General features: G+C 49.6%; 1 protein-coding gene across 1 annotated transcript in view; it reads right to left on the reverse strand.

Annotated features, from left to right (window-relative positions):
* The window catches only part of MAP2K6 (mitogen-activated protein kinase kinase 6), a 54157-nt gene that overhangs the window by 11928 nt on the left and 28318 nt on the right, over positions 1–13911 (reverse strand). The window contains exons 4-11 of the mRNA XM_062010683.1: positions 12851–12964; positions 11267–11386; positions 10387–10503; positions 9879–9930; positions 7889–8016; positions 7111–7188; positions 5933–6072; positions 3001–3046 (exon numbers count right to left, since the gene is read on the reverse strand). Coding sequence (XP_061866667.1) covers positions 3001–3046; positions 5933–6072; positions 7111–7188; positions 7889–8016; positions 9879–9930; positions 10387–10503; positions 11267–11386; positions 12851–12964 — 795 coding nt within the window. The remainder of the gene's footprint in view (positions 1–3000; positions 3047–5932; positions 6073–7110; positions 7189–7888; positions 8017–9878; positions 9931–10386; positions 10504–11266; positions 11387–12850; positions 12965–13911) is intronic.

Raw genomic sequence — 13911 nt, forward strand, 5'->3', positions numbered from 1 at the left:
GGGTTTTCCCTCAGCTTCCTGCTTTATCTGTGTATTTACCCTCTGGTGACTTTTGAGCCTCATTTCTTCCCTGCAATTGCTCATTCTCACAGCAGGAGATGGCTACTTTACCCCTAACCACCGCGAAGAGGAAAGCCATCCTGGCTGGAAAGCCATCTGCAGCTGTATGTTTAACTACTTAATCCTGACCAACATGGGAAGACATCCTGCCAGAAAATCTTGCCTACATTTCAGCACAAACAGAAAAATATGTGTAAGGAGAAAAAAGAACAACCAGATGCCCCCTGATAGCAACAGCAAAGCCCCTCTCCCCTAGCACTAGAGATTCAGTCTGCTCCAGGAGGGGCTGAGATCAGCGAACTTCACCCTGAAATCACCAAACCACTGTTTGACACACACTGTCCTGACAGTTAATTGTATTTATTTGTGTGGAGGGTGTCAGCAAGAACCAAAAGGCAGCTGGGGCCCTGTGGGGTTCAGGGGTGACCTCCACCCCACGCAAAATGCTGTTGTGTTTCCCATATGCATGCTGGGGGAGCTCAGTTTGATTCCTGACCTTCTTATTCAAGGCAGATTTTTAAAGACAATCTGGGGTTTCCAGGGTTTTTCAAAGCTGCCCACCAGCTCAGTCCCAGAGTGTTGGCTATTTCAATGATCATTTATGGCAGTGGCCAAGTGGAGTGAGAAGAGGGACAAAGAAATGAGACTTTCCAAAGTGGGCTTGAGTGGAAAGTTATCCAGTGAATAAAGAGGCAGCTCTGAGCAGCTGGGAAGCGACTCAAAGACACACCAGCAAGGAAAAGGAAGCACAATTATGTGGGAAACAGAGTTGAAATGGGTTGAGGCAAGGATCCAGACACCATTTAAGGTCTCCCTGGGTCAGACAGTCACGGGAATCGAAGTGTCCTCAACAAATGTCAGAGAGATGGCCCAATGTCCTGCTGTGTTACTATTCCAGCGTGATGCCACTGCTTTCACACCCCAGCTAAGTTGCACCCAAAGCAGCGCTACCACAGCCAGGAAGCACCCACAAGCACAACATGGGTGGCAGCGGTGGCCTCCAGCCCTGTCTCTCAGTAAACCCAACCCCTTTGCAACAACTGAGTCCAGTTATAGCACAAAACACCCCGTGCCAGGTGGGATGTGCTCCATGCAACGTGCAGACCACCGGTGCTGCAGTAGTTTCACGCTCCACTTCACCTGGGGAAGTGGGTTTTTAAATGAAATTAAGCATCCGTATCAGTTTTCGTGATGCTCAAGATAGCACAGAGTCATATTTTCCATGAGAAACCTCAATTCCACAGGAAAGCAAGGGAGCAGTCTTGGTCTAAATGACAAGTCCAACCCAGTACCGCAACTTAATGCCGTAAGAAAGAGGGGAGGGAGTAAAAAAAACCCCAACAAAACAGCCACCCTCAACCACAGGACCTCACAATATTCATGTCAGCCATAAAATACCACAGCATTGAGGTACTCTGGAGAGGTGATCCAAGAACCTAATTCAATAGAAATGCACTCTCTTGCCAATGGGTATTAATGCTGCAACAGACAGAGCTGCTCTGGAGAACCTTTTTGATAAAAGGCCATTTGGCAAGCTTCAGAAATTTGCTTAAAATATATATATGTATTTATTCAATCATAAAAAAAAAGGAGAAAAAGAAAAAAAAAGCCATAAACCTCGGGCCTCCCTTTGTCTGAAACCAGCACTTGGGCAAACTGTGTGTAAATCAGATCTATATATAGACTAATTGCATTACAGGGCCCAGCAAGAAACGCCACAGGAATTATTCACTGCTTACAACTCACGTTCAAAAGGTACATGGCTTTCCAGCATGTCTTGCTTGTGGAGAGCACCTGAAACCCTGGCACCTTCACACCACAGAGGAACCAACACCTCTGAGCAGACAGCATGAGGTGGTGATGAGGCTGACCCTCTGGATGCCATAACACATCCTACAAACTATGTGGAAGGGAACACCAAAGCCCGAGGAAATTCTGCAGCAGTTTCCACCCTTAATCCAGAGGATCTCACCAGTGGTACCAGACAGGGGTGAGCACGTAGGGACAGGCAAGCATTTGGGTCAGGATCTTCAGAAAGAATAAGTTAGGCACCTTCCTGCCTTTAGCAAGCTATGAATCAAGTGAGAGGGAAAATGGGACTAGATGCTTATAAGAGTGAAACACTGACTTCCTTTTTGTCAGGTATTAGGAGCATCAGGATTGATACCAGAAAGTCAGGACAGAGAGAGGCCATGAAGCTGTGGAGCCCTAGCAGAAACATCTCACCTCAGACCATTCTTGCCAGCTCCAGCCCAGAGCTCTGGCCCAGTATACACCAGTGTCTGTACTGCTGGAATTTCATCAGCAATTAAGTGCATCTGACCTCTAAGCCCTGCACCACCTCAACCTTTTCCACATCATAAGCCTTTATCAGCATTTTCTTCCTTAGTTACTCCTCTGTCCTAGACAAGCTGACAGCAAACGGTCTGCAGACAGCAGATGAAATTCAATAACCGGAATTATTAGTCACAGACTCGTCTCTGTCCCTAACATCCAGGAATTACTCTGTCCAAAAAGTTTCCTCTCCAAGGCACCAAGACAGTAAAGCCTTGCAGGCCATTCAGCTCCTACAGCCCATGTGGAGCATCCACAGAGCCTGCTCTTTACTTAGGTGTTTGAAGCCACCCCACAAACCCAAGGGGAGGATTTTATCATTGCTAATTTGATTCTTCACAGCCTCCTTCTTGTCCCTTTGTTGCTTTTATGTATTTTTCTCCCTGGATTTGAACTGAGTAGCACCTGAATGAGATTTCAAAGAGCATCTCTGATTTGCAGTCACCCTCCCAAGACTGAAGTGCCATGATTCTCACACCTGTTATGAAAAACTGAAACGCTAAGCATCCCAAATTATCGGTCGCTATTGGAAACCCTGTCTTCAGCATCTCATTGTAACCCATCTCAGCTCTGAACCAACAAACTGCTTAAGGCAGACACACTCACCATAAGCTCTGGGTATGTTGGCCGCTCTTTGGAATTCTTCTTCAAGCTTTAATGAGAAAGAAAAGAAGGAAAAATGTAAAAGCTATATTTTCTACATGAGGCCATAAAATTATACCCTGACAAAAGCAAGGTTTCAAGTCCCTGTAGAATAATCCATATGTTAAGCAACAGCTTAGGCCTTGAAACCCCCTACAGCCAGCATTGCTTGTGTGTAGGTCTAATACAGGACCAGAGTTTGAGACACATAAGTGCAGTGAGCTCAAGATCAAACAAGAGATCTGAGGATACCATATATCCCAATAAGAACATTGTCCAGTTGGTTTTGGGGTACTATCCAGTAGGCCAGCAACAAAGGGAGTGGATAGAGCCTCCAAACTCTGATTGGGAGTGCTGACCCAGTGGCTCCGAAGCATGTGTACAACTATTTGTTTATCACCACGCTGTTATCAGCAGGGACGGTTACATGGGACATCCTTTTTTTCTCCTCTCCTACAACAGATGGCTCTGGAGGGTTGGAGCTGGAAGTTATTTTGGTTTCCCTCCAGCAGAAAATAGCTTTTAAAAGACAGGACGTAATCTCTACTCACTTCCTGACAGTGTATTTAGGGGAAAGACACTTGGAGCAACTTGAAAAGATCTTCACACACGTACACGTCGGTGGCGGGGAAAAGGTGTCACACTGAGCAAAACAAAAGTGAGAACCTCGATGATGATAAGTCACTTCTCTGCTGGGATTTACCGGAGCCCAGAGGAAGCAGAGGACACACACTGAATAGATATTTCCTGCTTGCTGTGTGTAGTGGGCTCGTGTTCAGTGTCATGTTGTGAATGAACAGAGGAACCTAGTAATGATACGTGCCAATATCGCCGAACTGAAGGTACGGGATGTGTCACATCCTCTCAGCTCAAAAGCAGCCCAAGCTGAGATGCTAAGGTGAATCTGAAGGTCAGGTGTGTCCAGAAGCACAATTTGGGAATCATCTTCTTAATTTAGACCCTCTACAAAAAAAACCCTTATTCCCAGGTTACTAGTACCAGGAAATCTATTGACAAGTTTCTGAAATCAGTGTAAATCTTCAGGAATGAAGAGCCATATTTGGATCTGATCCTGACTCAGACATCCCAGGAACTTTCCTGCAGTGGCTACAGGTAGTCAGACTTTCGCTGCCTCTGCCAGCAGGTGTGATTCACTTTGGGACCTCTTGAATCTGAGACAGGCCTAAGCTAGGTCAATCTCAATAGACTGAGCTGATGTGACCTGGTTCAGTGTCAAAAGAAACTCTCAGACTCCAACAACACTAAAGTCATGAAATCTGGAGCCTAAGTGCACTGTTCCTAGTCCACACCACTCCACTGGCATAAAGGGATCTTCAGTGATTCTGGAGATAGGATTTGCAAAGAGAGGAACCACCACATGCTCTGGAAAGCATGAGCTTTCAAGAATGAGCCTTGCTCAGCAGGGTCATTCTTCTCACTGCAACCACCATGAACAGCTACAGATATCTTACTCCTATATCAGCTCACAGCTACAGCTGCAAGACATCGTGCTTGCAAAAGCAAAATATTCAGTGGGAAACAACAGCCTGCCTGGAACAAACAGCCAGCTTTGCAGTAACAAGCAGTGAGCCAGCCAGCAGCATGGGAGAAAGGCAGCTGGTCCAAAATCTCAGCGTGGGCCTTGCAAAAACGGTGGGCATTTTGTGAGAGGATTTTTCCAAGCCACCTCTGATAGCCAGAGCAGTGTGGGCACACACAGGTATTCCCCATCATGTGTCTGCAGAGAGGTGTGTAGCTGAATCATGGGACCTCAAAAACACATTTGAACGAGGCTCTGAAGAATCTGAGTGTCAGTACTTTAAGTCCTCAGGCAGGAGTGACTGATAATCCCCTTCCTGGGTCACAGCAGAGCCGGCCGGGCCGCAGGCCCCGATGCTGGCAGTTGGGGAACAGTCTCACATTTCTGTGTTTGTCGATCTGCCGTCCTTTCTTGGCTACCTCGCAAACCCACCATCCACCTGCCAACTTGGCAAGGCAGGGATGGCACTGCAGAGCCTGGAAAATAAAAACGCCTCCCAGGCGGTTTCCAGGGAAGCTGGAGGGAGAAGCAGTCAGGAGCCGTGGGGCCGCCGCCAGCTCTCTTTGAACCATACGATGAGGGCAGCTGCGAGTCTCCTCGGGTGCTGGGAGAGCTTGTTGCTTTTATGCAGCTCTCGCAGCCTCCAGACAGCGTGCATCTGCTCCAACCCTTTTCCTACGCTGCAGCCAAGCTCTCCCGCTGCTTCCAGCTGCGAGTCCCACAGAAAGCAGCACAGCAGCCCGAGGGGCCTGGTGGCGGGACGGCCGCAGACAGCGGCCATTGCAGGGTGAGCTCTGTGCCACTGCTGTCCTCAGAGCCGTGTCCCTCGGGGAGTGGGAGGCAAGAGGACGCAGCCATTCCGTGTGAGGGGCCTGGAGGACCTGCCTGCACCTGCCCATGCTGCCAGACACCCTGTGCTGCTGATGTGGGAGCAATCGGAGTGAGAAAGTCTCCTGAATCCCTTCCCCCTGCACGTCTTCCCAAAGCAACTGGGCCTGTTGCTCGGCACCTCAGGCAGGGAAGACCCCCCACAACCACCATCAGCACTGCTTTGGCAAAGGGCATATGTTGTCTGCACAGTGCCTGGCCTCAGCCTGCCCTCAGTGCTCAGTGAGGGCACAAAGACTTGTCTCTTCACTCAGAGAGTGCACAAAGGCCCGTCTCTTCACTCAGAGAGTGCACAAAGGCCCGTCCCTTCGCTGGGAGGCTGTTTCATCCAAAAATTGGGGTTGCCCCCCAGAGAGAAACCTGCAGGGACAGGCAGAGGAGGCTGCCGGCACCTGCCCTCCTCAGGCTCCCCACAGCACAGTAGAGGTGAGCAGGGCCAGGGGGAGTGAGGCCAAGAAGATATTTTACCATTGCGAGGTAAAATCGACGAACTCCGCCGAGAACTTCTCTGCCGGGAGCTGCGGCGATGGCTCCTCCACCACCTGCTTGAGCTGCTGGAAGGGTGTCCCCCAGGAGTCGTAGGGAAAGCGCAGGATGGCCAGCTCGATCTGGGGAGACAGAGCCCACACCTCAGGCATCAGCTCACCCTCTCACCCCACACATTTCTGATGCCCGTGTACCCAACCCAGGATGTGTGTTTTTAGGACCTGCACTAATGATCCCTCACTACAGCTCCTTGACCAGAGGTTGTGGTGAGGTGATGGTCAGTGTCTCCTCCCAATTCACAAGTGACAGGACACCGCAAGAGGAAACAGCCTCAAGTTGCCCCAGGGGAGGTTGATGTTGGAGCTGAAGCAGAACTGTTCCCCTGAGAGGGGTGTCAGCCCCTGTGCCAGGCTGCCCAGGGAGGTAGAGGAGTTCCCAGCCCTGGAGGGATCCCAAAGCTATGGAGCTGAGGTACTGAGGGCCATGGGTTAGTGCTGGGCTGGGCAGGGTGAGGGGAGGGCTGGGACTCCAGGAGATTAAAGTTCTTTTCCAATCAAAGCAATTATATGATTCTACACAATACATGGCACATCCTCACCCCACCTGGCCACAGCAACTTGCTTAACCTCTCCCCGTAAAAGGAAAGGGCCTGAGGAGACCCAGAAGTCTCCATATTCAATCCTCTGTTGCCCTCCTATTAGGCATCACTTGGGAAAAGTTAGGGAGTTAAAAAACAGACAGATTCCCCTGAAACACTGCATAGGAGACACTCCCCATCCCTCCTTTTCTGAGGGAGACTCTGCTAATTGCAAAGTGCTGGGAACACATTTTTGTGCTTGCAATCCAACCTGCTCCAAGGCAACAGACACGCTGTGCTGGCTGCCTTCTCCTTAGCCCATGCTGCCATCTCCTGGCAGCCCATGGCCATCACACCGAGGTGGTCCCCACCGGGGTGGCATCCCACCCATGTGCCCGAAGAGAGCAAGGATTTGACTCAGCCCTCACTTCAACCCTGAGGCATGCTCCTCAGTATCTCCAGGTATTTCCCTTCCCACTCTGACACCTTCCCAGGAGATCAGGGGAGTGATGGGGAAGGAAAATCAATCCATGAGCAACACTCAACCCTTCTGGCATCACTGCTAGCCCCCAGGTCACCCTACCATTGTGATCCCCAGGCTCCAGATGTCAGATTTGACGCTGTACCCCTTCTGGTTCAGCTCCGGGTTAATTCTTTCAGGCTGGGAACAGAGACAAAAGTAGCTGAGGAAGAGGGATGGCCCCAGTGTGACACCTGCACCCAGGGCTCACTGACCTCAGATGAGTCTTTCATAGGCCTTTCCCCAGCTTTCCCTTAGCCCACCAGCTTGCTCCACTGGATGTCACAGGGACGGATATGGTCCCACATCCTTGCCTCTAACGGCAGGCAATGAAATAGGTCACCAGAAGCAGATGGTACCTGCACCAAGGATTGGGGTGGTAGAGCTGACCCAGCACATCTGGGATACAGGGGGTAACAGGTCTCAGTTCTCCAGGACTGTTTTCACCCCGTGCAAGTGCTCCACAGAGAACGAATCCCAAGCAGTTCCTGGAAGGAGTCTGAAGGACTCTCCCTGAGGACTGTTCTTCCTCCCACATGGAAAGTACTATTGTCCCCACAGGGCAAAAATGCAACAGAGTCATTACAGCACCTTCCCCAAGGTCACAGGGAGGTGATAAGGCAGCAGAAAGCTGTGCCCAGGAGATCTGATCTGACCCATGAGATCTCTTCCCTCTGCCCCTTTACAAGTAACTCCAGGGATACATCTTCCGTAACGAGTCCCCAGGACACATGCCGGAGGCTGATCCTTCCCCCTTTAAGATGACCTGATGCCCAGGCTCATGTTCCTCTGGCTGTCCCACAGCAGCTCTCACACGCAGCTTCTCCGTGGCTCAACTTACAGCCATGTAGGGTTTGCATCCTGCGTCCATGGTTTTAGCAACCGAGTCAACGAGGTAACCGCTAATCCCAAAATCGCACATTTTCACCTGCCCCTGCGTATTGATCAACACGTTAGAGGGCTTTACATCTGCAAGAAGGAACACAGACCACAGTCACTGGCATGCACTGTGCCAAGCCAAAAAACAACCACAAAGCCAAAGAGCTTCCTATCAGCAGAGGGCACCAAAGGTGCCTGTCCAAACCCCTGCACTCTGCAAGGCAGAAAGCCAGCTGGCTGCAGACACCTCGTGGGCCTGTCATATGTCCTGCAAGTGTCCCTTCATTTGCAGAGTCCTCTCTCTGGTTTGAGGGCATAGGAGGTAACCCTGCATGTAGCCATCATACCCCACCATGCAAGGGATTGCCACAGAGGGCAGGGCTGGGGGCATCTCCAGAGGATATCTGCAAACAGCTGGAGCTGGTGTTGAGCCAGCAAAAGGAAAAATCCACAGGGAAAGGATGAGGGGTGGGCAGGAAAGGGTGAAGGGAAGCAGGGCTTGCAGGGAAAGAAGGGAGAAGTAAACTAAGACAAGGATCAAGATTTCAGAAATGGCCTCTAATTGAAGGATGCCAAGCTTGGAGGCAACGTGAACAGCAGCAGGTGTGTGAGTGCTCCACACCTCATGGAAATCAGGCCAGTGTCTCATCTATTCATTACTGCCAGATTCATCTGCTTCCCATCACGGCCTTATAGTCCTCAGTGCATTCACACTTGCATCACGCTCCTGAAGGCAGTTATAATCACCATCAGAATGGGAAATTAAGGCTCAGAAAGAAGCTAGTAAGTGACATCCATGAGAGCATGGAGGTGTCTCCCTGCACAGCAGCAATCACTCCCTGTCAGGCTAATCCCAGAGGAGGCTTTGACACAGCACAGCTAGCACAGGTCACTGTGTTTTCTCTCATCCCAGCATTGATCCTCAAAAGGGAGCAACTCTTTCCCTGTTTCCACTCAGAAATAAGAGGTCTCTTCTGCAAGGTCCAGTGTCTACATGTGATAAACTATTAAACAGAAGAGCTGAAACACCATCTGAAGGAGGCTGGGAGCTGCTTTTGTGCCCTGCTTATTAGATATTGGGCAGTTTACATTTCCTTAACATCTGCTTTCTAATCAGCATTTAGCAATCAAAAGCTGCAGGTATCTGAGATCCTCACCCATCTGTTACTAGGCTGAAATAAGACAATTTTCAGTGGGAATCAAACAAACAAACAGTAACCCAGAAGCCGAGCAGCATCTTCCACCTACTGTAAATGATACAGAAGGCAGAAACTCAACCCCCAGCCACACACAGAATGTACAAAATGTGACTGCCTACTAGAGCTTCAGATGCTCCTTTCCCTGGCAGTCTCCCACTCCAGAGAGGGCTTTTTCCTCCTTGTGACAAATTGAAAATGACCCTTTAAAAACAAAGGTGTCAAGAAGGAACACTGCAAATTTCCAAGTGTGTTCATGGCATCCTTGAGATGCTCTAAAGGGAAAATGTCAGAAGAGTTTAAGGAGTGTATTTATGACTTCTGCCCCACCAGGAAAGCTCACAGGAAGGGATGAGGATGGTCAAGTCACTGCATGAGGCCCCATGGCAGCATGGTGATGCTTCTCACTGCGTGTCAGCATGGAGCTGCTGATCCAGGGGAGGAGCCTTCACAAAGCCTGACCAAAAGCCCACCAAGGTGAGATGGAAAAATCTGCTCTAATTTTACAGAGGTGTTAAAGCAGACCACAGATTTAGACCCTGCATTAGGGAAATGCAATCCAGGGGAAAACATCTCCTTTCTGTGCCAGCACAGTCAGGCTGCAGCTCTTGTCCTGCAGCTCGGGCAAACGTTGGGACCAGCATTGTATTTCCTGTGAGTAGCTTTTGCTAGTCATGAGCTGCCACAAGGCCAGCCCTTGCAAGGCTGAGAGCAGACAGACAGCAGCACAGTCACGGTCGTGGGCCTGGCACTCACCTCTGTGGATCACGGAGAGCTTACTGTGTAGATGTTCTAGTGCTTTTACGATCTGAAACAACAAATCTAGAGTGAATCACAGCTGGCAGCACCATGAGGAGGAGGAAATGTTATCTGGCTTCACTTGCCCCATCCTCACCAAACCTCCCTGGAGGTGAGGAACTGTATTCTCCAGGAGTCCTGCACCCTTACCACAGCCTGGGGTGATGGTGGGATCTCCCAGGGGTACCAGGACCCTAATGAGAAGGTGAAAGAGCTGCAGGGCCCTCCCCCCATCTAACACTGGGCCACCTCTCAGTTACATGTACAGACATATTTTGGGTTATTTATGGCTTATAAATAACATCATCTCAGACCAGACCCTGGAAGCCAGTTAGGAATGCTCAGGCGGGCTGGTCTGTGGACCATGCTCTTCCCAGTACAAACACAGCAGGGAGACTGGGTCATGTAGGACTTGGTTTAGGAGAGAAACACACTTTCCCTTCCCCATCACCCTGATAATACTCACAGAGACAGCTATTTTTCCTAAGATGTCCTCAGGAATTGTCAGGCCTTTGTCGATGACATGTTTGTAGAACTTGTCCAGTGAGGTATCCATCAGCTCCATGCAAATCCACACGTCTCCCTGGAGGATAAAGAACACAAATATCAGCCCACTGGAATGAAGCATCCTTTCCTTTCACAAGTAAAGGTCTTCTTTGGCACTTGCCCTTTGCTGGCCTGTTTGCCTCTTCCTTGTCTTTTAAAACTCATTCAACAAAAACTATGCTGGGCTTTCTTTTTCCCTCTTCCCCAGATGGAATTAAGTGCTGTTCCACCTTCACTACCATTTAGGGTATATTTTCTGCTGTCTTTTCCCAAAGCAGAGTCCCAGTAATTTAAGAGCTCAGAAAGTTATCAGGACTGAGGCTCCTACATGTTCAAGTCACTGCAAATGCTCAGCCAGGAAAAGTTCAGCTCTGCAGAGCTACGCTTAAAACTCTTCAATAAATCTTGCTTTTCACAGCCTTCTACATTTTTCCTCCATGTGGCTTTCTCATTGCAAGTCAGGACAATATTAACACTAACAGACCAGGCTGTGAGTTGATGTTCTCAGTGCCTGGCTGTCCCCATCACTCAAACCCCAAAATCTCAGCACAGGGGCCTTGTACACTCCTGGCACTGGGGCTTGGCTGCCCTTGGCTCTTCCTGTGTGGAACCACAACTCCCCTCACTCACCAAGAAGTACATGACAGATCCTCAAAGCTGGGATTGAACAAATCCATGTTGTACCAAGTCTCCATGTCTAGATGGAGATTAAGCCCCTGGCATTTGGGAGGGGTCTAGGGATGGGAATTCAGAGCCTGGGAGAGGGTCCATCCTCCCAGTGGCAGTGCAGGATGCCATACCTCTCGGAAAAGTGCCCCATAAAAGGTGACAGTGAAGGGGCAATCTACTGTCCTCATGGAGATATCCAGATCCATCAATAACCTCTTCTGCTCCTGACTGTTCACCGTGGCTCGGATCCGCTGCAAGACAAAGCACTTTAGCACTGGCTGTCAGCACCTCCACAGGGGAGTCAGCACAGCCATCCCCACACTGCCCACACAGACCTGACATCCTGCCTTTACCCTTTTATCACACCTCTTTGTGTCACCCTTTTATTGCATCTCCTGTGTCACAGGCACGTCACAGGCACAGCAATCAGAGGGCAACGGTGGCTGAAGGGGTCTGCTCACCTCAGCCCAAGCTGCAGGTGGTTTTGCTCTTCCCTGCAAATGCCAACAGACAAGAGTCTGTTGAAGAAATCAAATCCTAGGCTGGTGGAAATCCATGACTTTTAGAGCTGCAGCAGACATGTATCTACATCAGCAGACTCTGGTGATGAGGGAGGGCTCCAGCCCTGCAGCCAGAGCTCACGTGCTCCCCATGGCTTTGCAAAACGAGCATGTCTCAGCCTCCCAGGGACAAGATGTCACTCATGTATTTCACACACTTATAAGGAGACTCTCAGGTGGGAAGCACCACAAAGGTCACAGTTCAACACGGGTCACACATATTCCAGGCTCTTTGTGCAAAGCCACTCAAGGCGAGTGATGCAACAGAATTAAACTGTTCAGCATCACAAATGGAAGTAATTGCCTGAATGTTCCTTCCATACTCTATTCAGATCTCCCATCATATTCAGAGGGATCTTTTGCAGTTTGGTCAACACCAAAGCAAACAAGAAGACCAAATGCAGAGCAGAGAAGCCCTGAGATACCCCAGCATCCAAAGCAGTCTGAGCAGGACTGAGGAGCTAAGGATTTTCCTTCAGTTTGCTCACAGCTTCCAGCTCTGCATCTTTTTCTTTCCCCTTTCTCTTACTCTAAAAGGAAAACCGAGCTAAAATTCAGCCAAGCAGAAACTGGTCCTTCTCAAAAGACCAGCCTTCCCATGACTATTTCCCCAAGCTGCAAGCTTATGAGTCTAAATTGTCATTATGAAAACTTTTCACAGTAGTGTCTCCCAGCCTGTCATGAATCCAAACCCCACTGCAGCAGACAAACTGGGAAAATCCCAACAAAAATTCCCTCTTTCAAAGAGACTCAAAATCCCCAGCTTGAGAAAACTACCTTAGGCAATTTAGAGCACACTAGTCTTCACAACTCCAATTAGTGTGCAGAGCCCTGAATCTGAGAGATTCATCAGAAAACATGAAGGCATATAATAGCTTGTAAAATGCCAGTAACAACAGGAATACTGTAAATGAAGGTGAACAACATGTTTGCATGCACTGTGCTGGAAACACATTGAGCATCACACTTGGCAAACACACCCCTTCTCTTGGTTAAACAGCCCAAAGCTACCTCAGCACCCTTCACACCTGGGCAGAAGGAAAGAGGTCAGTCTCAGCCAAGGCCCGTGGCAGAAGGAGCAAGGTGAGGAATGTGCAGGACTGAGAGTGCAGAGGCTGCACACACACAATGCCAAGGAGGGGAAGCTGACTCTACCTTCACTGCCATGATCTGCCCACTCGGCATGTGCCGCATCTTCTCCACCACCCCGTAGGCACCTCGTCCCAGCTCGGAGATGGGCTCCAGATCATCAGCTTTCACCTCAAAGTTCTGCAGGGAGGGGGAAACACCATCAGTGTGGGTGTACACACTATGCAAGGAGCAAAACTGCTGTACAGATCCAGCCCTGCTTGGCACCTGTGTTCACCTCTGTGCATCCTCCTCCCTTGCTGTGCTTGTGAGACAAAATCACAGCGATGCTCTCCCCGCTTCACCCACATCTCAGTGTCTCTCCCAGCACCTTTAGCTGCCAGCACCTTCAGCTTCTTCTTCCTCTAAGGGCTGGGATGGGGAACACCCTGGCAGTTTCTCCCCTAAGAATCACCTCCAATCTTTTTATTTTCTTGATTTTGTTGTCCTTCCATCCTCTTCCTCCCACACCCAACCACGGAAACACCTCCAGGTTTTCTTAAGGCCTGTAAAAGCTCATTTCTCTGGATGTGTAGATGGGCCAAATACCAGCTAAATGTGCCCCACTTTAAAACCATGGGGGATTCATTTTGTCTAGCATTCAAGATGTCTTTCTCCTGGCCTTCCACTTTGTTTGAGGCCCTGCACTCTAACCTGCCCTTCTCCTTTCTCCTGCAATATTGTGCAGCAGCTCTGTTTTTTTGTGCTTATTATTATTTTTGGCTTTTTCAAATATGCCTTTGCTACTAAACCCAGCCATTCTGTTTGCTGAAGGCACCACCACGTCAGTCAATCACCCTACAGAAAGCAGCGGGTTATAATGAGCTGATTCACAGCCCATCAGCTCACGTCACTTTTTGCCAGCACAGCAGAAAAACCCAAACCTGCAGCCTGAAAATGTGCTGCCTGGGGATGCCAGGGCATGCAGAGCCATACACTGTGTGCCCAGGCTCCTGGGCATCCACTCCCAGCTATGTCACCTGCAAAAGGAGCCCTGACTCACATTTTAGCATCTCTGACTGCCTGACACTGCTCCTCCTGTTTGATGGGACCCTCTCCAAAAAAGCCACTTTGACTCAAAGCCAGCA

The sequence above is a fragment of the Colius striatus genome, chromosome 18, assembly GCF_028858725.1.
Source record: "Colius striatus isolate bColStr4 chromosome 18, bColStr4.1.hap1, whole genome shotgun sequence".
In the NCBI taxonomy this organism is placed as follows: domain Eukaryota; kingdom Metazoa; phylum Chordata; class Aves; order Coliiformes; family Coliidae; genus Colius; species Colius striatus.